Consider the following 24315-nt stretch of genomic DNA (forward strand, 5'->3'; position numbering starts at 1 on the left):
GAGAATCGCAGCAGACGGCATCAGACCCACCGACGCCAAGACGGAGGCCATCAAGAACGCGCCGCGACCACGGAACTTGACAGAGCTGCGGTCGTTCCTGGAACTCCTTAACTAATTCAGTAATTTCCTACCTGGGTTAAGCACCCTGCTAGAACCCCTGCATGCGCTACTGCGCAAGGGAGACGACTGGGTATGGGAGAATTCTTAAAGGCTACCTATAAGAAAGCCAACAATTTCTGTGTTCTAACAACCTGTTTGTTCTGCATGTAAACGATTAGTGTTAGCTTGTGATGCGTCATCATACGGGGTCAGGTTTGTGTTACAACAGGCTAATGCATCGGGAATTTTTCAACCAGTTGCGTGTGCATCCAGGAGTTGGTCCAAGGCCGAAAGGGCCTACAGCATGGTTGAAAAAGAGGCTCTGGCATGTGTTTACGGGGTAAAAAAAATGCACCAGTCCTTGTTTGGCCTCAAGTTCGAGTGTGAAACTGACCACAAGCCGCTCATATCGCTATTCTCGGAGAGCAAAGGGATTAAAACCAATGCCTCTGCCCGCATCCAAAGATGGGCGCTCACACTGTCGGCATACAACTATGTAATTCGCCACAGACTGGGCACAGAGAACTGCGCAGATGCTCTCAGTCGGCTACCATTGCCCACCACAGGGGTGGAAATGGCACAGCCAGCAGACTTGCTCATGGTCATGGAGGCATTTGAGAATGAGAAATCCCCCGTTACGGCCCGCCAGATCAGGATCCTTTACTGTTCCTGGTAAAAAAAACTGTGTCCTCCATGGGAGCTAGTCCAGTGTCCCAGTGAGATGCAGGAAGCGATTAAGCCATTCCACAGACTCAAAGATGAGCTGTCCCTGCAGGCAGACTGTCTTTTGTAGGACAATCGCGTAGTCTTGCCCAAGAAAGGCAGAGACACATTTATTTGCGAACTGCACAGCACCCACCCAGGCATCGTGATGACTGAAAGCCATCGCCAGATCCCACGTGCGGTGGCCAGACATCGACTCAGATTTAGAGTCATGTGTGCACCAGTGCAATACTTGTTCTCAGTTGTGCAATGCACCCAGAGAGGCACCGCTAAGTTGTGGTCCTGGCCATCCAAACCGTGGTTGAGGATCCATGTAGACTATGCGGGCCCATTCCTAGGCAAAATGTTTTTGGCTGTCGTGGATGCTTACTCAAAGTGCATTGAATGTGCAATAATGTCTGTAAGCACGTCCACCATTGAGAGTCTATGAGCTATGTTTGCCACGCACGGCCTGCCTGATGTCCTACTCAGTGATAATGAGCTGTGCTTCACAAGTGCCGAATTCAAAGAATTCATGACCCGCAACGGGATCAAACATGTCACATCTGCGCCATTCAAGCCCTCATCCGACGGCCAGGCAGAACCGGCAGTTCAGACCATCAAGCAAAGCTTGAAATGTGCTATGTGCTTCCTGCGTCCCTGACGACTACATGTGCGGGAAATGCTTCCGCCTGCAGCACCTGACAGACCGCATTGCGGCACTGGAGCTACGGGTGGATTTACTCTGGAGCATCCGCGATGCTGAGGATGTCGTGAATAGCACATTTAGTGAGCTGGCCACACCGCAGGTAAAAGGTACACAGCCAGATAGGGGATGGGTGACCAACAGGAAGATCAGTGGAAGGAAGGTAGTGCATGGGTCCCCTGCAGTCATCCCCCTGCAAAACAGATACACCGTTTTGGGTGCTGTTGAGGGGGATGACTCATCAGGGGAGAGCAGCAGCAGTCAAGTTCATGGCACCGTGGGTGGCTCTGCTGAACAGGAGGGGAGGAAAAAGAGTGGGAGAGCTATAGTGGTAGGGGATTCTATTGTAAGGGGAATAGATAGACGTTTCTGCGGCTGCAACCGAGACTCCAGGATGGTATGTTGCCTCCCTGGTGCAAGGGTCGAGGATGTCTCGGAGCGGGTGTAGGACATTTTGAAAAGGGAGGGTGAACAGCCAGTTGTCGTGGTGCATATAGGTACCAACGATATAGGTAGAAAAATGGGATGAGGTCCTACAAGCTGAATTTAGGGAGCTAGGAGTTAAATTAAAAAGTAGGACCTCAAAGATAGTAATCTCAGGATTGCTACCAGTGCCAAGTGCTAGTCAGAGTAGGAATCGCAGGATAGCTCAGATGAATACGTGGCTTGAGGAATGGTGCAGAAGGGAGGGATTCAAATTCCTGGAACATTGGAACCGGTTCTGGGGGAGGTGGGACCAGTATAAACCAGATGGTCTGCACGTGGGCAGAACTGGAACCAATGTCCAGTTTGCTCGTGCTGTTGGAGAGTGGTTAAAATAATATGGCAGGGGGATGGGAACCTATGCAGGGAGACAGAGGGAAGTAGAAGGGGGGCAGAAGCAAAAGATAGAAAGAAGAAAAGTAAAAGTGGAGGGCAGAGAAACCCAAGGCAAAAGTCAAAAAGGGCCACATTGCAGCAAAATTCTAAAAGGGCAAAGTGTGTTAAAAAGACAAGCCTGAGGCTCTGTGCCTCAATGCGAGGAGTATTCACAATAAGGTGGATGAATGAACTGCACAGGCAGCAATTAATGAATATGATATAATTGGCATCATGGAGACAGGCTCCAGGGTGACCAAGGCTGGAAACTCAACAGACAGTGTTAATCAACATTCAGGAAGGATGGACAGAAAGGAAAAGGAGGTGGGGTAGCATTTCTGGTTAAAGAGGAAATTAACACAATAGTAAGGAATGACATTAGCTTGGATGATGTGGAATCGGTATGGGTGGAGCTACGGAATATCAAAGGACAGAAAACGCTAGTGGGAGTTGTGTACAGACCACCAAACAGTAGTAGTGGGGTTGGGGACAGCATCAAACAAGAAATAAGGGATGTGTGCAATAAAGGTACAGCAGTTATCATGGGCGACTTTAATCTACATATTGATTGGGCTAACCAAACTGGTAGCAATACGGTGGAGGAAGATTTCCTGGAGTGTATTAGGGATGGTTTTCTCGACCAATATGTCGAGGAACCAACTAGAGGGCTGGCCATCCTAGACTGGGTGATGTGTAATGAGAAAGAACTAATTAGCAATCTTGTTGTGCGAGTCCCCTTGGGGAAGAGTGACCATACTATGGTAGAATTCCTTATTAAGATGGAGAGTGACACAGTTAATTCAGAGACTAGGGTTCTGAACTTAAGGAAAAGTAACTTCGATGGTATGAGACGTGAATTGGCTAGAATAGATTGGCAAATGATACTTAGAGGGTTGACGGTGGATAGGCAATGGCAAACATTTAAAGATCACATGGATGAACTTCAACAATTGTACATCCCTGTCTGGAGTAAAAATAAAATGGGGAAGGTGGCTCAACCGTGACTAACAAGGGAAATTAAGGATAGTGTTAAATCCAAGGAAGAGGCATATAAATTGGACAGAAAAAGCAGCAAATCTGAGGACTGGGAGAAATTTAGAATTCAGCAGAGGAGGACAAAGGGTTTAATTAGGAGGGGGCAAATAGAGTATGAGAGGAAGCTTGCTGGGAACATAAAAACTGACTGCAAAAGCTTCTATAGATATGTGAAGAGAAAAAGATTAGTGAAGACAAACGTAGGTCCCTTGCAGTCAGATTCAGGTGAATTTATAATGGGGAACAAAGAAATGGCAGAGCAGTTGAACAAATACTTTGGTTCTGTCTTCACGAAGGAAGACACAAATAACCTTCCAGATGTACTAGGGGACCAAGGGTCTAATGAGAAGGAGGAACTGAAGGATATCCTTATTAGGTGGGAAATTGTGTTAGGGAAATTAATGGGATTGAAGGCCGATGAATCCCCAGAGCCTGATAGTCTGCATCCCAGTGTATTTAAGGAAGTGGCCATAGAAATAGTGGATGCATTGGTGATCATTTTCCAACAGTCTATCAACTCTGGATCAGTTCCTATGGACTGGAGGGTACCTAATGTAACACCACTTTTTAAAAAAGGAGGGAGAGAGAAAATGGGTAATTATAGACCGGTTAGCCTGACATCAGTACTGGGGAAAATGTTGGAATCAATTATTAAAGATGAAATGACAGCGCATTTGGAAAGTAGTAACAGGATTGGTCCAAGTCAACATGGATTTATGAAAGGGAAATCATGCTTGACAAATCTTCTGGAATTTTTTGAGGATGTAACTAGCAGAGTGGACAAGGGAGAACCAGTGGATGTGGTATATTTGGACTTTTAAAAGGCTTTTGACAAGGTCCCAAACAAAAGATTGGTGTGCAAAATTAAAGCACATGGTATTGGGGGTAATGTACTGACGTGGATAGAGAACTGGATGGCAGACAGGAAGCAGAGAGTCGGGATAAACGGGTCCTTTTCAGAATAGGGGGCAGTGACTAGTGGGGTGCCGCAGGGCTCAGTGCTGGGACCCCAGCTATTTACAATAAACATTAATGATTTAGATGAAGGCATTGAGTGTAATATCTCCAAGTTTGCAGATGACACTAAGCTGGGTGATGGTGTGAGCTGTGAGAAGGACGCTAAGAGGCTGCAGGGTGACTTGGACAAGTTAGGCGAGTGGGCAAATGCATGGCAGATGCAGTATAATGTGGATAAATGTGAGGTTATCCACTTTGGGGGCAAAAACACGAAGGCAGAATATTATCTGAATGGCGGCAGATTAGGAAAAGGGAGGTGCAACGAGATCTGGGTGCACTGGTACATCAGTCATTGAAAGTTGGCAGGTACAGCAGGCAATGAAGAAGGCAAATGGTATGTTGGCCAAATGGTTCATAGCGAGGGGTTTTGAGTATAGGAGCAGGGAGGTCTTACTGCAGTTTTACAGGGCCTTGTTGAGGCCTCATCTCAAATATTGTGTTCAGTTTTGGTCTCCTAATCTGAGGAAGGACGTTCTTGCTATTGAGGGAATGCAGCGAAGGTTCACCAGACTGATTCCCAGGATGGCTGCACTGACATATGAGGAGAGACTGGATCGACTGGGCCTTTATTCACTGGAGTTTAGAAGAATGAGGGGATCTCATAGAAACATATAAAATTCTGACGGGACTGGACAGGTTAGATGTAGGAAGAATGTTCCCGATATTGGGGAAGTCCAGAACCAGGGGATACAGTCTAAGGATAAGGGGTAAGCCATTTAGGACTGAGATGATGAGAAACTTTTTCATTCAGAGAGTTGTTAACCTGTGGAATTCCCTACCGCAGAGAGTTGTTGATGCCAGTTCATTGGATATATTCAGGAGGGAGTTCGATTTGGCCCTTACGGCTAAAGGGATCAAGGGGTATGGAGAGAAAGCAGGAAAGGGGTACTGAGGTGAATGATCAGCTATGATCTTATTGAATGGTGGTGCAGGCTCGAAGGGCCGAATGGCCTACTCCTGCACCTATTTTCTATGTTTCTATGTTTCTATGAAACGCGTGTCAGAAGGCTGCCTGCAGACCCGGTTGTCCCGAGTACTGCTCAGCTACCTCACCAGACCCCACTCACTCACTAGGATTACCCGAGCCAACTGCTTATAAAAAGGGTGCTTAAAACAAGGCTTTCTCTTGTCCACCCTGATCTACATGATCACGTGGAGGACAAGCGGCATCAACAAAGTGTGTACCATGACCGCGCAAACTTGTCACGCGATATTGAGATCAATGATCCTGTGTTTGTGCTCAATTATGGATGTGGTTCAAAATGGCTCGCTGGCACGGTCACAGCCAAAGAGGGGAGTAGGATATTTCAGGTCAAACTGATCAATGGACAAACGCACAGAAAACACTTGGACCAAATTAAATTGCGGTTCACCAACAGCTACGTACAACCTGAAGAGGACACCACCAACTTTGACCCTCCAACACACACACAAGTGGCAACTGACATCATGGTTGACCACGAAACCGAACTCATCTTCCCCAGCAGCCCGGCAAGGCCCGCTGCCCAACAGCCCAGTGAAGAACTGACCAACTCACCCACACCAGCATTTGTACCGAGATGATCGACAAGGGAGCGTAAAGCCCCAGATCGTCTCACCTTGTAAATAAGTGTACTGTTGACTTCACGGGGGAGTGATGTTATGTATTTAACCCCTTGTAACCTGCATCACACCTGACCACCAGAGGGCCCACCTATTGGAGTCCCAAGGGATCCCAGCATCCTTTGGGAGCACAGTACATAAGCAGGCCACCCACGAGGTACCTGCACTCTGGAATTGCAAAAAAGGAGCTAAGGTCACACTTGCTCATTACACACAGTACTAGGTCTGACCATTTATTATGAGTATAACATTTTACACGATGAGAGTTTGGGAAATGTTGGTGTTCAGAGGGATCTGGGTGTCCTTGTACACAAATCACTGAAAGTTAACGTGCAGGTACAGCAAGCGATTAAGAAAGCAAATGGTATGTTGACCTTTATTACAAGAGGATTTGAGTTTAAGAGTAAAGATGTCTTGCTGCAATTATATAGGGCTCTGGTGAGACCACACCTGGAATATTGCGGACAGTTTTGGTCTCCTTACCTAAGGAAGGATATACTTGCCATTGAGGGAGTGCACCAGACTGATTCCTGGGATGGGGAGGGGGGATTGTCCTACGAGGAGAGATTGAGTAGACTTGGCCTATATCCTCTAGAGTTTAGAAGAATGAGAGGTGATCTCATTGAAACATACAACATCCTTACAGGGCTTGACAGGGTAGATGCAGGGAGGATGTTTCCTCTGGCTGAGGAGTCTAGAACCAGGGGTCACAATCTCAGAATAAGGGGTCGGCCATTTAGGACTGAGATGAGGAGAAACTTCTTCACTCAGAGGATGGTGAATCTTTGGAATTTTCTACCCCAGAGGGCTGTGGAGACTCAGTTGTTGAGTATATTCAAGACAGAGAGTGACAGATTTTTGGATATTAAGGGAATGAAGGGATATGGAGATAGTGCAGGAAAGTGGATTTCAGGTAGAAGATCAGCCATGATCTCATTGAATGGCGGAGCAGGCTCAAGGGGCAGAATGGCCAACTCCTGCTCATAATTCTTATGTTATTATGTTCTGTCCTTTCTGCTGGGAATCCCCCAGCGCGGAATCATCCCAATCCCAAAATATGAGGGTAATTGTCTCAACATCATTCATCCTGGGATATGAGAAAAACAACGAACCGGATCAAACGTTTCCTGTAAAGTATTCTCGGTAATAATGGCATAAAATGTAACGTGATGATTTGCTTTGGTGAAAATATTAATCTAAATTTGATGGAGTCACTTCTGCCACCTCAGTAATGGGTAGAAAGAAATGCTCCGATCATTTTGGAGGAACTTTTAATGTAAACAGGAGACAGCTGGGTGAAGGTGGGGGTGACGCACCCAATCCTGTCAGTTTCCCGACGGGCGGGTTCGGTTAAATTGGCCTGCAAAGACCCTGGTTAATTCCAAACAAATACAGTTTCCCTTTCAGGCGCCTCCCACTGGAAACCGATTAGATAGAAACATAGAAAATAGGTGCAGGAGTAGGCCATTCGACCCTTCTAGCCTGCACCGCCATTCAATGAGTTCATGGCTGAACATGCAACTTCAGTACCTCATTCCTGCTTTCTCACCATACCCCTTGATCCCCCGAGTAGTAAGGACAACATCTAACTCCTTTTTGAATATATTTAGTGAATTGGCCTCAACAACTTTCTGTGGTAGAGAATTCCACAGATTCACCACTCTCTGGGTGAAGAAGTTTCTCCTCATCTCGGTCCTAAATGGCTTACCCCTTATCCTTAGATTGTGACCCCTGGTTCTGGACTTCCCCAACATTGGGAACATTCTTCCTGCATCTAACCTGTCTAACCCCGTCAGAATTTTAAACGTTTCTATGAGGTCCCCTCTCATTCTTCTGAACTCCAGTGAATACAAGCCCAGTTGATCCAGTCTTTCTTGATAGGTCAGTCCCGCCATCCCGGGAATCAGTCTGGTGAACCTTCGCTGCACTCCCTCAATAGCAAGAATGTCCTTCCTCAAGTTAGGAGACCAAAACTGTACACAATACTCCAGGTGTGGCCTCACCAAGGCCCTGTACAACTGTAGCAACACCTCCCTGCCCCTGTACTCAAATCCCCTCGCTATGAAGACCAACATGCCATTTGCTTTCTTAATCGCCTGCTGTACCTGCATGCCAACCTTCAATGACTGATGTACCATGACACCCAGATCTCGTTGCACCTAGCCTTTTCCTAATCTGTCACCATTCAAATAATAGTCTGTCTCTCTGTTTTTACCACCAAAGTGGATAACCTCACATTTATCCACATTATACTTCATCTGCCATACATTTGCCCACTCACCTAACCTATCAAAGTCGCTCTGCAGCCTCATAGCATCCTCCTCGCAGCTCACACTGCCACCCAACTTAGTGTCATCCGCAAATTTGGAGATACTACATTTAATCCCCTCGTCTAAATCATTAATGTACAATGTAAACAGCTGGGGCCCCAGCACAGAACCTTGCGGTACCCCATTAGTCACCGCCTGCCAGTCTGAAAAGTACTCATTTACTCCTACTCTTTGCTTCCTATCTGACAACCAGTTCTCAATCCATGTCAGCACACTAACCCCAATCCCATGTGCTTTAACTTTGCACATTAATCTCTTGTGTGGGACCTTGTCGAAAGCCTTCTGAAAGTCCAAATACACCACATCAACTGGTTCTCCCTTGTCCATTCTACTGGAAACATCCTCAAAAAATTCCGGAAGATTTGTCAAGCACGATTTCCCTTTCACAAATCCATGCTGACTTGGACCTATCATGTCACCTCTTTCCAAATGCGCTGCTATGACATCCTTAATAATTGATTCCATCATCTTACCCACTACCGATGTCAGGCTGACCGATCTATAATTCCCTGTTTTCTCTCTCCCTCCTTTTTTAAAAAGTGGAGTTACATTGGCTACCCGCCACTCGATAGGAACTGATCCAGAGTCAATGGAATGTTGGAAAATGACTGTCAATGCATTCGCTATTTCCAATGCCACCTCCTTAAGTACTCTGGGATGCGGTCCATCAGGCACTGGGGATTTATCGGCCTTCAATCCCATCAATTTCCCCAACACCATTTCCCGACTAATAAGGATTTCCCTCAGTTCCTCCTCCTTACTAGATCCTCTGACCCCTTTTATATCCGGAAGGTTGTTAGTGTCCTCCTTAGTGAATACCGAACCAAAGTACTTGTTCAATTGGTCCGCCATTTCTTTGTTCCCCGTTATGACTTCCCCTGATTCTGACTGCAGGAGACCTACGTTTGTCTTTACTAACCTTTTTCTCTTTACATATCTATAGAAACTTTTGCAATCCGTCTTCATGTTCCCTGCAAGCTTCTTCTCGTACTCCATTTTCTCTGCCCTAATCAAACCCTTTGTCCTCCTCTGCTAAGTTCTAAATTTCTCCCAGTCCCTGGGTTCGCTGCTATTTCTGGCCAATTTGTATGCCACTTCCTTGGCTTTAATGCTATCCCTGATTTTCCTTGATAGCCACGGTTGAGCCACCTTCCCTTTTTTATTTTTACGCCAGACAGGAATGTACAATTGTTGTAGTTCATCCATGCAGTCTCTAAATGTCTGCCATTGCCCATCCACAGTCAACCCCTTAAGTATCATTCGCCAATCTATCCTAGCCAATTCACGCCTCATGCCTTCAAAGTTACCCTTTTTTAAGTTCTGGACCATGGTCTCTGAATTAACTGTTTCATTCTCCATCCTAATATAGAATTCCACCATATTATGGTCACTCTTCTCCAAGAGGCCTCGCACAACGAGATTGCCAATTAATCCTCTCTCATTACACAACACCCAGTCTAAGATGGCCTCCCCCCAGTTGGTTCCTCGACATATTGGTCTAGAAAACCATCCCTTATGCATTCCAGGAAATCCTCATCCACCGTATTGCTTCCAGTTTGGTTAGCCCAATCTATGTGCATATTAAAGTCACCCATGATAACTGCTGCACCTTTATTGCATGCACCCCTAATTTCCTGTTTGATGCCCTCCCCAACATCACTACTACTGTTTGGAGGTCTGTACACAACTCCCACTAACGTTTTTTGCCCTTTGGTGTTCTGCAGCTCTACCCATATAGATTCCACATCATCCAAGCTAATGTTCTTCCTAACTATTGCATTAATCTCCTCTTTAACCAGCAATGCTACCCCACCTCCTTTTCCTTTTATTCTATCCTTCCTGAATGTTGAATACCCCTGGATGTTGAGTTCCCAGCCCTGATCATCCTGGAGCCACGTCTCCGTAATCCCAATCACATCATATTTATTAATATCTATTTGCACAGTTAATTCATCCACCTTATTATGGATACTCCTTGCATTGAGACACAAAGCCTTCAGGCTTATTTTTTTAACACTCTTTGTCCTTTTAGAATTTTGCTGTACAGTGGCCCTTTTTGTTCTTTGTCTTGCGTTTCTCTGCCCTCCACTTTTCCTCATCTCCTTTCTGTCTTTTGCTTTTGTCACCTTTTTGTCTCCCTCTGTCTCCCTGCATTGGTTCCCATCCCCCTGCCATATTAGTTTAACTCCTCCCCAACAGCACTAGCAAACACTCCCCCTCGGACATTGGTTCCGGTCCTGCCCAGGTTCAGACCGTCCGGTTTGTACTGGTCCCACCTCCCACAGAACCGGTTCCAATGCCCCAGGAATTTGAATCCCTCCCTGCTGCACCACTGTTCAAGCCACGTATTCATCTGCGCTATCCTGCGATTCCTACTCTGACTAGCACGTGGCACTGGTAGCAATCCCGAGATTACTACTTTTGAGGTCCTACTTTTTAATTTAGCTCCTAGCTCCTTAAATTTGTTTCGTAGGACCTCATCCCTTTTTTTACCTATATTGTTGGTACCAATGTGCACCACGACAATTGGCTGTTCTCCCTCCCTTTTTAGAATGTCCTGCACCCATTCCGAGATATCTTTGACCCTTGCACCAGGGAGGCAACATACCATCCTGGAGTCTCGGTTGCGGCCGCAGAAACGCCTATCTATTCCCCTTACAATTGAATCCCCTATCACTATCGCTCTCCCACTCTTTTTCCTGCCCTCCTGTGCAACAGAGCCAGCCACGGTGCCATGAACTTGGCTGCTGCTGCTCTCCCCTGATGAGTCATCCCCCTCAACAGTACTCAAAGCAGTGTATCTGCTTTGCAGGGGGATGACCACAGGGGACCCCTGCACTACCTTCCTTGCACTGCTCTTCCTGCTGGTCTTCCATTCCCTATCTGGCTGTGGACCCTTCACCTGCGGTAAGACCAATTCACTAAACGTGCTATTCACGTCATTCTCAGCATCGTGGATGCTCCAGAGTGAATCCACCCTCAGCTCTAAGTCCGCAACACGGACCGTCAGGAGCTGGAGGCGGATACACTTCCCGCACACGTAGTCGTCAGGAACACTGGCGTCATCCCTGAGTTCCCACATGGTACAGGAGGAGCATAACACGTGATCGAGCTCTCCTGCCATGACTTAACCCTTAGATAAGCAACAACAATGCTAAAGTTTACTCACTGTTATAGAAGAGAAAAAAGAAAAACTACTCACCAATCACCAGCCAATCACTTACCCCCTTGGCTGTGACGTCACCTTTTTGTTTCTTTCTGTTCTTTTTTGCCTTCTCCCTGTAGCTGCACAAGTCACGCCTTTATAGGCCTCTGCAACACACTCCCGACGCCTCTCCACGCACCTCTCGCCGACGCTGGGCCCCGGACTCCCTGCTGTGTCTTTTATAGGCCTCTCCACGCACCTCCTCGACGCTGCTCCCGACTGCCGGCGACGCTGGGCCCCGGACTCCCTGCTGTGCCTTTTATAGGCCTCGCCAACAATCTCCCGACGCCTCTCCACGCACCTCTCGCCGACGAAAGGGTGATGAATGAAGGGGTTCGGCTTGGTCTCGACTTTGGGTCTGTTTGTGTCCAGTTAGGACCTCATTAAAGTGCTAGGTTGCAGGGTGATTCGGAGATGTGTGTGTGCAAAGATCCCAGTCTTCAGTGAGAGGTCCACCTCTCCTGGAGGAAGCCAGTTAGACAAGCCAACCATCAACAATTGGTAAGGTAGTCGATCACCGGGCCTACCACCACTTGGTTCATGAACTTCAATCACCAGGCATGTCATCTTCGAGTCACCTCAACCTCCCCCACACAAAGACTCTAATGACACCCCCCACGCCCCCGGTCCCCTTCCCGCCATCCACAAAGGATGAGCAGGCAGGGAGAGGAACCCTCCATCAGATCAATCTAGACTGGTGACATAGAATAAGCTCATCTTCCATCGAGTATAGAGTATTAAGGGATGCTCTGTCTAATTGAGGTGTTTAAGATGATTCTATGAGTTGAAAATCGTTGGCCCTCCATTCACCATAATATTTCTGCAGCTACCAATCTGCTCTATCACACCCTCACCACCACCTTTGATGCCCTAGTCCCTGTTAAAACCATTATTCTCTCTCACCCTGGCCGTTCCCCCTGGTACAGCCCTGATCTTTGTTCCCTCAAGTCCAAGAGGCGCAGATTTGAACGGATGTGGCGGACAACTGGTTTAGCCATTCACCACCAGATCTGGCTGGTCCACATAAAGCTCTATCGGGTCCTGCTCTCGTCTGCCAAAATCGCTCACTATTCCAGAATCATTCTGGAATCTAAAGATAAACCCCGGCTTCTATTCTTCACTGCTAACCGCCTCTCCCCAGCCTCCCCCCTCACCTCCGACAATAAGTGTGAGGAGCTCATGGACTTCTTTGTTTCTATGATTAAGACCATCCGTTCGACAGCCTCTGTCTCTTCCATTCCCTCCTCTGGCCCACCGGGCCAAACTTTCTCTCCGATCTCCCCTCATGACTTTTCCAAGCTCAACCTGTCCATGAGACCCACTTCCTGCTCCCTTGACCCTAGTCCCACCAAACTGCTGACCACCCAACTTCCTTTCCTGCTTCCATGTTAGCCGACATTGTTAACAGTTTTCTCCCCTCAAGTACTGTCCCCTTCTCCCTCAAATCTACCCTCATTACTCCTCTCCTCAAAACACCCACCCACGACCATTCGTTCTTGCAAACTACCGTCCCATCTCCAAATTCCCTTTCCTCTCCAAAGTACTTGAACATGTTTTCACCTCCCAAATCCGCGCTCATTTTTCCCGCAATGCCGTGTTTGAATCCCTTCAATCCGGTTTCTGCGCCTGCCACAGCACCGAAACGGCTTGCATCAAAGTCACAAATGACATCTTTTGTGACTGTGACAAAGGCAGACTATCACTCCTCGTCCTTCTTGACTTGTCTGCAGCCTCTGACACGGTTGACCACTCTATCCTTCTCCAACGCCTCTCCACTCGCCTGCTTCCATTCTTAGCTATCTATTGTAGCCAGATAATCACCTGCAATGGCTTCTCTTCCCACCCCCGCATCATTACCTCTGGTATGCCCCAAGGAGCAAGGAGCTATCCTGGGCCCCCTCCTATTTCTCATCACCTGAAAACACAGCGTCAGTTTCCACATGTACGCTGATGACACCCAGCTCTACCTCACTACCACTTCTCTCGACCCCTCCATGGTCTCGAAATCGTCAGACTGCTTGTCCGACATCCAGTTCTGGATGAGCAGAAATGTTCTCCAATTTAATATCGGGAAGACCGAAGCCATTGTTTTCGGTCCCTGCCACAAACTCCGTTCCCTAGCCACTGACTCCATCCCTCTCCCCAACTCCTGTCTGAGGCTGAACCACACTGTTCACAACCTTGGTGTCATATTTGACCCTGAAATGAGCTTTCAACCACATATCCGCAGCATAACTAAGACCGCCTATTTCCACCTCTGTAACATCGCCCGTCTCCGCCCCTGCCTCAGCTCATCTGCTGCTGAAACCCTCATCCATGCCTTTGTAACCTTTAGACTTGACTAATCTCACGCATTCCTGGCTGGCCTCCCACATTCTACTCTACATAAACTACCGGTGATCCAAAACTCAGCGTGTCCTAACTCACACCAACCACCCCTGTGCTCGCTGACCTACATTGGTTCCTGTTTAAGCAACGCCTCGATTTCAAAATTCTCATTCTTGTTTTCAAATTCCTCCATGGCCTCGCCCCTCCCTATCACTGTAATCTCCTCCAGCCCCCGTGATATCAGCGCTAATTCTGTCCTCTTGAGCATCCCTGATTATAATCGCTCAACAATTGGTGGCCGTACCTTCTGTTGCCTGGGCCCTAAGCTCTGGAACTCCCTTCCTAAATCTCTCCGCCTCGCTGCTTGTCTATTTCTCTTTCCTCCTTCAAGACGTTACTTAAAACCTACCTCCTTGACCAAGCTTTTGGTCACCAGCCCTATTTTCTTCTTATGCAGCTCAGTGTCAATTTTTAAAAATCTCATAATACTCCCGTGAAGCGCCTTGGGACGTTGCAAGGCGTTAAAGGCGCTATACAAATCCAAGTTGTTGTTGTTGATAGGGTGGAGAAAAACGGTTTCCTCTTGTGGTGAGAGTCCAGAATAAGGGGGCATGATCTTAACACTAGAACTAGGCCGTCCATGGGTGATGTCACACAAAGGGTCGTGGAAATTTGAAACTCTCAGCAAAAAGCTGTGCCGGCTGGAGCTCAATTGGAAATGTCAGAACTGACTTTGACAGATTTTTGTTCGGCAAGGGTACTGAGGGTTACGGAACCAAGGTGGGCAAATGGAGTTGGTAAATGGGGGATCTCATTGAATGGCAGAACAGGCTGGAGGGGGCCGAATGGCCTCCTGCTGTTCCTAATGTTTCTGTGAATGACGATGTATTTTGAAATCCCCGCCTAACACTGCGCGCCTCGGACAAACCTCAGCGATGATCTTCTCCAGTTCTCGGTTCTCCTTTTCCAGTTGCCGGGATTTCTCCTCGTCATTGTTGTTGGTGGAGGAGCCTGTCTTCATGGTGTCTTGCTGCTCCGACTGCCACTCCCCTCGCGTGATCAACCTCCGCATCTGTCACAGAGTCAAGGGGAGCACAGCTCAGTTATTATTTCCCACTCGTCTGCCCGGCGTCCCAAGGGGTTGGCAACAAGAAAAAATTAACTTGCGCTGCTATTAAGCGCACCAGCCGTGGCTCCGGGGGCGGGGCGACGCTCTCGCCTCGGAGACAGAAGGTCGTCGGTTCGAGTCCCAACTCCAGAGACCCGAGCACAAACTTCAGGCCGACACTTCAGCGCAGTGCTGAGGGAGCACTGCACTGTCGGAGGTGCCACCTCACGGATGGGACTTTAAACCGAGGCCCCACCACCTGCCGGATTTTCCGTTCTGCCCTCCTGCTTTACCAGGTGGTGGGGAAATCGCATGTCAATAACGGAACCCGCTGGTATTTCCTGCCTTTCAAATGAATGGGAGGGAAAATCCAGCAAGCTCCGGCAAGCGCGAGCAATCTACCCCGTGCAACCTTGCAGCACAGCAGGAGGTCACGCCCACCCATCGCACCTGAGCCGGCTCCCTGAAAACCTTAAAAAAAAAAATTCTCCTGAATCTCCCTTAGATAGGTAGATTTTTAACCAATAAGGGAATTAAGGGTTACGGGGAGCGGGCGGGTAAGTGGAGCTGAGTCCACGGCCAGATCAGCCATGATCTTATTGAATGGCGGAGCAGGCTCGAGGGGCTAGATGGCCTACTCCTGTTCCTAATTCTTATGTTCTTATGTTCTTATATCCCTTCATTTTTTGTGGTGATAATCTTAAACTACATCGAATGACATAGAATGTTTGTGCTCCACATGAGTCTCCTCCCGCCGAACTTCACCGAACCCATATCCAATTCCTTTCTCCCTCATGTGCTTAGCTGGCGTACCCCTGTAATGTATCTGTGTTCTTCGCTGACCCTGTGGAGACAAATCTCTGAGAAATGCGAGACCATTCACAATAAGCTTTCCTTGTTGCATATAAATAACCTGCACTTGGGTATAAAAAGTATAATTTTGAAGTTTGCAGATGATACAAAATTCTAACCACTCTCTGGGTTTAAAAAAAAAGTTTCTCCTAAATTCCTTGTTGGATTTATTAGTGGCTATCTTATATTCACGATCCTTCGTTTTGGTCTCCCCCACAAGTGTAGAAATCTTCTCTACGTCTACTGTTGGAGCAGATTTTTGGACATAATAAAGCCTAGGGGATCACTTGACTAGTATACCAAACATTTGTCCCCCTCGAATGAATTTTGTAAGAGACGATACTGATGCATTATTGTATGCTTGCCTTTACTGGTTATAGGAAGCCTGCCACTTGTTTTTTCTGTGAAAACAGGGGAATTAGGCCTCTTCTTTGTTTATAATGGCCTGTCACAATGCGAGGCTGGCTTATATCAAGAGCCCAGCCTTGAACGGTAATTGTATGAAAAGCTTTGTAAACCTAGTAATATAAGGACTGTTGCTAAGGCACGTGATGTGAAGTGACGTAATTTGTAAGATAAAGGAACCTCGCAGGCGATTTCAAATTGAGAAGTGGTTCAGCAGGCGTGGGTCTCCCAAAGCTTTGTCTCCGATTTAATAAACCTCTCTTTAAATACAGTCTCGGAAATATTTTTCCACAACATCTACCCTATCGAACCCCTTCATAATTTTCAAGACCTCCATCAGGTCACCCCTCAGTCTTTCTCTTTTCAAGAGAGAAGAGCCCCAGTCTTTCCGGATAGTTCAAACCTCTCAATTCTGGCACCATTCGAGTAAATCTTTTTTGCACCTTCTCCAGTGCTTCTATATCCTTTTTTGTAATATGGAGACCAGAGTTGTGCACAGTACTCTATAACTGTGTTCTCCCCCCCCCCCCCCCCCCCCCGAGAATGTCTGCGCTCCTCAAATTCTTCCCTCCTGACCATCCCTGATTAGAATCGTTCCACCATCGGTGGCCGTGCCTTCAGCTGCCTGGGCCCCAAGCTCTGGAACTCCCTCCCTAAACCTCTCCACCCCCCTATCCTCTTTTAAGATGCTCCTGAGAACATCTCTCTTTCCTGCTGCGCTTTCTTCTTATGTGGCTCGGTGCCAAATTTTTGTTGTATAACTCTGCTGTGAAGCGACTTGGGACATTTAACTACGTTAAAGGCTCTATAGATATCCAAGTTGTTGTTGTTCTAATCAAGGTTCTTTAGAAGTTTAACATAACTTTTGAATTCTATTCCTCCAGGGCTTTGTTTGCAATTTTACTGCGTCATTATTTTTAGTGATGTGCATATCTGTACTCCCAGATGCCCTTGCTCATCTATCCCATTTAGACCCTGACTTTCCAAGAAGTAGGTTCCTTCCTCATTCTTCCCACCGGGTAGAAATACACCTCCGCCGGGAACGCGTTGCACCTACCGTTTTTCTTGTGTTCTCACCGCCATGGTGGATGCGGTGGCCTCTTGCGCGAACTTCAGCTCTTTGTCTTTTTTTCGAGCGGGGCGGAAGTCGGTCATAATGGGGGTGGAGGGAAGAAGATCGGTCATCGGAGGGGCGGAAATGGGGGGGGGGGGGGCAGCGAGCGGAGTGTCCGCCGCTGTCAGTCATCAGCGCCGGGCTGGTGACGTCATCGCGCCGGCCCGTCATCACGTCTCTCCCCTTCAGTCAAAGGGGAGGGCCGCTGCGATTCTTTTAGTTAGGCCCACTGGGCCACCAGGGAGGGTTTCGGCCGGGCCAGCGGCCTGGCACCCAAGAGGGGGTGTGTGCCAGGCTGCCTGTCGGCGGTTATAACAACAAAAAAAAAATAACACCGCCATTTTACACACAGTGCAAACACAGAGCACCGACAGAAAAAAGCTGTCGGGGACACCGAACGGTGACCGGACCATTTTTGTTCCGGTAAGCTTTGCTTGCGGGGCGGGAGATTGGCGGCGCGCGCTTTGCTGACACGCTTAGGAGAAAGTGGGGACCACCGGAAAAACCACCGGGGAGAATTTCGCGAGTGGCGGCTATTCGACGGCAAATCGGTGGCCTTTCGACACCGCCGCGTGACCCCCGGTTTCCGGCGGTAACAGGCCTTATCGGGAGGCTGAGTTCCGGCCCCACCATCTCACACTCACCTCCACTGAAATTCATTTTGCGATTTAAAATGCCCCGTTCTGCAAGTTTATGAATGTCTTCTTGCATTTTGTCACAGTCCTCCTCTGTATTAACTGCCCCGCCCAATTCGGTGTTGTCCGCAAATTTTAATATTGGGCTTCTGATTCCCGAGTCCAAGTAGTTTATAGGAATGGTGAGCAACAGTGATCCCAGCACCGATCCCTGTCCCATCTCCCACACTGCGCCAGTCAGAGTGACTACCTTTAGTCCGCACGCTCTGTGTTCCAGTGGTCGGTTGTGTTTTATTTTGAGGACCGGGGACGGGGGGGCACATTGTTTATCTGACGCTCGTGTTTTACGTTCATCGGCAAAGAGCAGGGAGTCACCAACCTTCGGGACAAAGAGAACCACGAGGGTGATGTAGACGGAGAACACCACAGCGAGAGATGCAAAGGCGAAGGCAGCGTCTTGCTGACTGCTGACAATCATGGTCACCGGCGCAGTGATCATACAGAGCACCTGGGGCGGAGAGACAGAGAGACTGGGATCAGAGAATAACTCCACACTGCAGCGAAATAGAAGGGCCGCTTACACCGGGGAAGAAAGAACCTGTATTTAAACAGCACCTTTAATGACCTCGGGATGTCCCACAGCGCTGGACAGCCAAGGAAATACTTTTAAAGTTTAGACACCGCTGTAATGTAGGAAACACGGCAGCTAATTCACGCACAGCAAGATCCCATAAACAACAATGTGATCATGACCATAAGAACATAACATGACCATAAGAAATAGGAGCAGGAGTAGGCCATTTGGAGCCTTGAGCCTGCTCCGCCATTCAATAAGATCATATCTGATCTGATCATGGACTTGGCTCCACTTCCCTGCCCGCTCCCCATAACCCCTTATTCCCTTATCGCTCAAAAATCTGTCTATCTCCACCTTAAATATATTCAATGACCCAGCCTCCACAGCTAAATGGCCTACTCCTGCTCCTATTTCTTATGTTCTTATGGTCATGTTATGTTCTTATGGTCATGATCACATTGTTGTTTATGGGATCTTGCTGTGCGTGAATTGGCTACCCTGTTTCCTACAAATCTGCTGGGGCAGAGAATTCCATAGATTTACAACCCTCTGGGAGAAGAAATTCCTCCTCATCTCCGTTTTAAATGGGCAACCCCTTTATTCTGAAACTATGCCCCCTAGTTCTAGATTCCCCCACAAGGGGAAACATCCTCTCTGCATCTACCTTGTCAAGCCCCCTCAGAATCTTATATGTTTCAAGAAGATCACCTCTCAGGTTTCTAAACTCCAATGAGTATAAGCCCAACCTGCTCAACCTTTCCTCATAAGACAACGCCTTCATCTCCGGAATCAACCTTCTCTGAACTGATCAGACCATCTGGGTTTTTAGCCATGTTGGTTGAGAGTTAAATATATTGCCCAAGATACTGGGGGAGAACTCTTCTCTGCTCTTTATTGAAATAGTGGCCATATGATCTTTCACGTTCATCTGAGAGGGCAGACGGGGCCTCGGTTTTAATGTCTCAGCCGAAAGATGGCATCTCCGACAGTGCAGTGCTCCCTCAGTACCGGCATCGGGAGAAACAGTTTGGTGGCAAAAACACAAAGGCAGAATATTATCTGAATGGTGACAGATTAGGAAAAGGGGAGGTGCAACGAGACCTGGGTGTCATGGTACATCAGTCATTGAAAGTTGGCATGCAGGTACAGCAGGCGGTGAAGAAGGCAAATGGTATATTTTTTAAAAAGGAGGGAGAGAGAAATCAGGGAATTATAGACCAGTCAGCCTGACATCGGTAGTGGGTAAAATGATGGAATCAATTATTAAGGATGTCATAGCAGCGCATTGGGAAAGTGGTGACATGATAGGTCCAAGTCAGCATGGATTTGTGAAAGGGAAATCATGCTTGACAAATCTTCTGGAATTTTTTGAGGATGTTTCCAGTAGAGTAGACAAGGGAGAACCAGTTGATGTGGTATATTTGGACTTTCAGAAGGCTTTCGACAAGGTCCCACACAAGAGTTAATGTGCAAAGTTAAAGCACATGGTATTGGGGGTAGTGTGCTGACATGGATTGAGAACTGGTTGGCAGACAGGAAGCAAAGAGTAGGAGCAAATGGGTACTTTTCAGAATGGCAGGCAGTGACTAGTGGGGTACTGCAAGGTTCTGTGCTGGGGCCCCAGCTGTTTACATTGTACATTAATGATTTAGATGAGAGGATTAAATGTAGTATCTCCAAATTTGCAGATGACACTAAGTTGGGTGGCAGTGTGAGCTGCGAGGAGGATGCTATGAGGCTGCAGAGTGACTTGGATAGGTTAGGTGAGTGGGCCAATGCATGGCAGATGAAGTATAATGTGGATAAATGTGAGGTTATCCACTTTGGTGGTAAAAACAGAGAGACAGACTATTATCTGAATGGTGACAGATTAGGAAAAGGGGAAGTGCAACGAGACCTGGGTGTCATGGTACATCAGTCATTGAAGGTTGGCATGCAGGTACAGTAGGCGGTTAAGAAAGCAAATGGCATGTTGGCCTTCATAGCGAGGGGATTTGAGTACAGGGGCAGGGAGATGTTGCTACAGTTGTACAGGGCCTTGGTGAGGCCACACCTGGAGTATTATGTACAGTTTTGGTCTCCTAACTTGAGGAAGGACATTCTTGCTATTGAGGGAGTGCAGCGAAGGTTCACCAGACTGATTCCTGGGATGGCGGGACTGACCTATCAAGAAAGACTGGATCAACTGGGCTTGTGTTCACTGGAGATCAGAAGAATGAGAGGGGATCTCATTGAAACGTTTAAAATTCTGACGGGTTTAGACAGGTTAGATGCAGGAAGAATGTTCCCAATGTTGGGGAAGTCCAGAACCAGGGGTCACAGTCTAAAGATAAGGGGTAAGCCATTTAGGATCGAGATGAGGAGAAACTTCTTCACCCAGAGAGTGGTGAACCTGTGGAATTCTCTGTTGTTGAGGCCAATTCACTAAATATATTCAAAAAGGAGTTAGATGTAGTCCTTACTACTAGGGGGATCAAGGGGTATGGCGAGAAAGCAGGAATGGGGTACTGAAGTTGCATGTTCAGCCATGAACTCATTGAATGGCGGTGCAGGCTCGAAGGGCCGAATGGCCTACTCCTGCACCTATTTTCTATGTTTCTATGTTTCTATGTTTCATAGCGAGAGGATTTGAGTATAGGAGCAGGGAGGTGTTGCTACAGTTGTACATGGCCTTGGTGAGGCCACACCTTGAATATTGTGTTCCGTTTTGGTCTCCTAATCTGAGGAAGGACATTCTTGCTATTGAGAGGAGTTCAGCGAAGGTTCACCAGACTGATTCCCGGGATGGCAGGACTGAGATGTGAAGATATGGATCGACTAGGCTTATATTCACTGGAATTTAGAAGAGAGGGGATCTCACAGAAACATATAAAATTCTGACGGGATTGGACAGGTTATGCAGGAAGAATGTTCCCAATGTTGGGGAAGTCCAGAACCAGGGGTCACAGTCGAAGGATAAGGGTCCGAGATGAGGATAAACCTCTTCACTCAGAGAATTGTGAACCTGTGGAATTCCCTGCCGCAGAGTGTTGTTGATGCCAGTTCTTTAGATATATTCAAGAGGGAGTTAGATATGGCTCTTACGGCAAAAGGGATCAAGGGGTATGGAGAGAAAGCAGGAAAGGGGTACTGAGGGAATGATCAGCCATGATCTTATTGAATGGTGGTGCAGGCTCGAATGGCCAAATGGCCGACTCCTGCACCTATTTTCTATGTTTCTATGTTTCTATCAGCCGATATTTTGTGCCAAAGTTTGTGGCGAGGGTCAGGATTGGACACTGTGAGCAGCCCGACATTTTCAGGGTGCAAGCGATGGCCTCGAACCTTCGTGAGTTGGGAATAATGAACGTCAGCTTGTACCTGGAGCCGGGAGCTGACGGAAGGCGGAGGCGGGAAATCGCCCCTGATTTAAAGGGCCGGCGCTCAAATTTAACGGGATGGAGACTGACGCGGCAAGGTGGCATGTAATACACGGGGACGCGGCAAGGTGGCGTGTAATACACGGGGACGCGGCAAGGTGGCGTGTAATACACGGGGACGCACACAAGCTGCAGAGAGGCTCGGAAATCAAAGCCCTTGGCTGGAAATAGGGAATACGGGGTGGGGGCGCGGGGATAGGAAAAAGCGAAGCAGCAGTCTCCTCCCACTATCTGGGCTGTTCTTATGGCTTATCCACCACCGCCACCCCTCCTCCCCGCCCCCTCCACACCGACATCTCGCTCATTCACACACACTCACACCACACGAGCATTACGCACCATGGGGAGGGGGTGAAGCTGGACATACACGGGGTATAAAGCAGGCACAGTTCAATCGTAACTTTCAAACAGGGAATCAGATAAATACTTGAAGGGGAAAGGATAGTAGGGCTATGGGGAAAGAGCGGGGGGGGGGGCGGAACTAATTGAACAGCTCTTTCACGATGGGCCGAATGGCCTCCTCCTGTGCCGTGTGATTCTAAGATTCTATGAATCGGACCACACGCCCGATATTTAGTTCTACTGCTGTCAGCGGAATTGATAACCGGCAGGGGGAATAATGGTGACCAATGTAATTCTAATCGAGGGGTCCAGGTGGTTTATATAGAATACTGGATACCCGGGAGTGAGTTACAGACTGGAATCTAATCGAGGGGTTCAGGTGGTTTATATATAGAATAATGGATACCCGGGAGTGAGTTACAGACTGGAATCTAATCGAGGGGTTCAGGTGGTTTATATATATAATAATGGATACCCGGGAGTGAGTTACAGACTGGAATCTAATCGAGGGGTTCAGGTGGTTTATATATATAATAATGGATACCCGGGAGTGAGTTACAGACTGGAATCTAATCGAGGGGTTCAGGTGGTTTATAAAAAGAATAATGGATACCTGGGAGTGAGTTACAGACTGGAATCTAATCGAGGGGTTCAGGTGGTTTATAAAAAGAATAATGGATACCTGGGAGTGAGTTACAGACTGGAATCTAATCGAGGGGTTCAGGTGGTTTATATATAGAATAATGGATACCCGGGAGTGAGTTACAGACTGGAATCTAATCAAGGGGTTCAGGTGGTTTATATATAGAATAATGGATACCCAGGAGTGAGTTACAGACTGGAATCTAATCGAGGAGTTCAGGTGGTTTATATATAGAATAATGGATACCTGGGAGTGAGTTACAGGCTGGAATCTAATCGAGGGGTTCAGGTGGTTTATATATAGAATAATGGATACCTGGGAGTGAGTTACAGACTGGAATCTAATCGAGGGGTTGAGGTGGTTTATATATAGAATAATGGATACCCGGGAGTGAGTTACAGACTGGAATCTAATCGAGGGGTCCAGGTGGTTTATATATAGAATAATAGATACCCGGGAGTGAGTTACAGACTGGAATGTAATCGAGGGGTTGAGGTGGTTTATATATAGAATAATGGATACCTGGGAGTGAGTTACAGGCTGGAATGTAATCGAGGGGTTCAGGTGGTTTATATATAGAATAGTGGATACCTGGGAGTGAGTTACAGGCTGGAATGTAATCGAGGGGAGCTGTGTTAGGACAATTCCGACAGCAGAGATTTAGCCCGTGGCCCATAATTATTTCTGCTCCCCCACCCATCTACCAATTTACACCCTGCTGGAGGTATTTTTGATGACTGGAATATTAGCAAGTAATAGTCACAAAATCTTACATTGATATCACGCCTGTAACATTCTAAGATGCTTCACAGGAACATGATTGAGAGTGAGCCAATGAAGGAGATATGAGGACAGGAGCTTGGGTCAAAGTGGTACGTTTTAAGGAGAGTCTTGAGGGAGGGGAGAGGCGCAGAGGTTTAGGGAGGGAATTCCCGAGCTGAGGTCCTTCGAGGAAAAGGAGGTTGGGAAGAGAGAGCCTGCGGGGTCTCCACAATGCTTACAGCCACGTTGTAAATGGCCATCCCCACAGCTCGGTGGTCGTTGATCTTCTCTGTGGACACACTCTTTGTCTCGTAGGCCAGGAATATCCCCAGCAGGAGCAACAGGCCCTTATATCCGTAAACAATCCCTGGAGGGCGAAAACAGAAGAAGAGATAAGGAGAGGAGTCGAGCAGGTCAATCAATGTGAAGCGCATTGCAGGCTGCCTCCGGCAGGTTTATGAAGAAGCCTCTCATCTCCTGATGGTGATGCTTCTGCCTGTGGGGAGACCAACCCTGTGGCCTGGATTATCGTCGGTGACAGTAATAGGAGGCCGCTTCACACACTCACATGGCCCT

At 47.6% G+C, this 24315-nt stretch overlaps 1 protein-coding gene across 1 annotated transcript in view; it reads right to left on the reverse strand.

Moving 5' to 3' along the window:
• The window catches only part of gabbr1b (gamma-aminobutyric acid (GABA) B receptor, 1b), a 662620-nt gene that overhangs the window by 4389 nt on the left and 633916 nt on the right, over positions 1-24315 (reverse strand). The window contains exons 19-21 of the mRNA XM_070862216.1: positions 23979-24106; positions 18376-18504; positions 14811-14954 (exon numbers count right to left, since the gene is read on the reverse strand). Coding sequence (XP_070718317.1) covers positions 14811-14954; positions 18376-18504; positions 23979-24106 — 401 coding nt within the window. The remainder of the gene's footprint in view (positions 1-14810; positions 14955-18375; positions 18505-23978; positions 24107-24315) is intronic.

This window comes from Pristiophorus japonicus, chromosome 19, assembly GCF_044704955.1.
Source record: "Pristiophorus japonicus isolate sPriJap1 chromosome 19, sPriJap1.hap1, whole genome shotgun sequence".
NCBI lineage: Eukaryota > Metazoa > Chordata > Chondrichthyes > Pristiophoridae > Pristiophorus > Pristiophorus japonicus.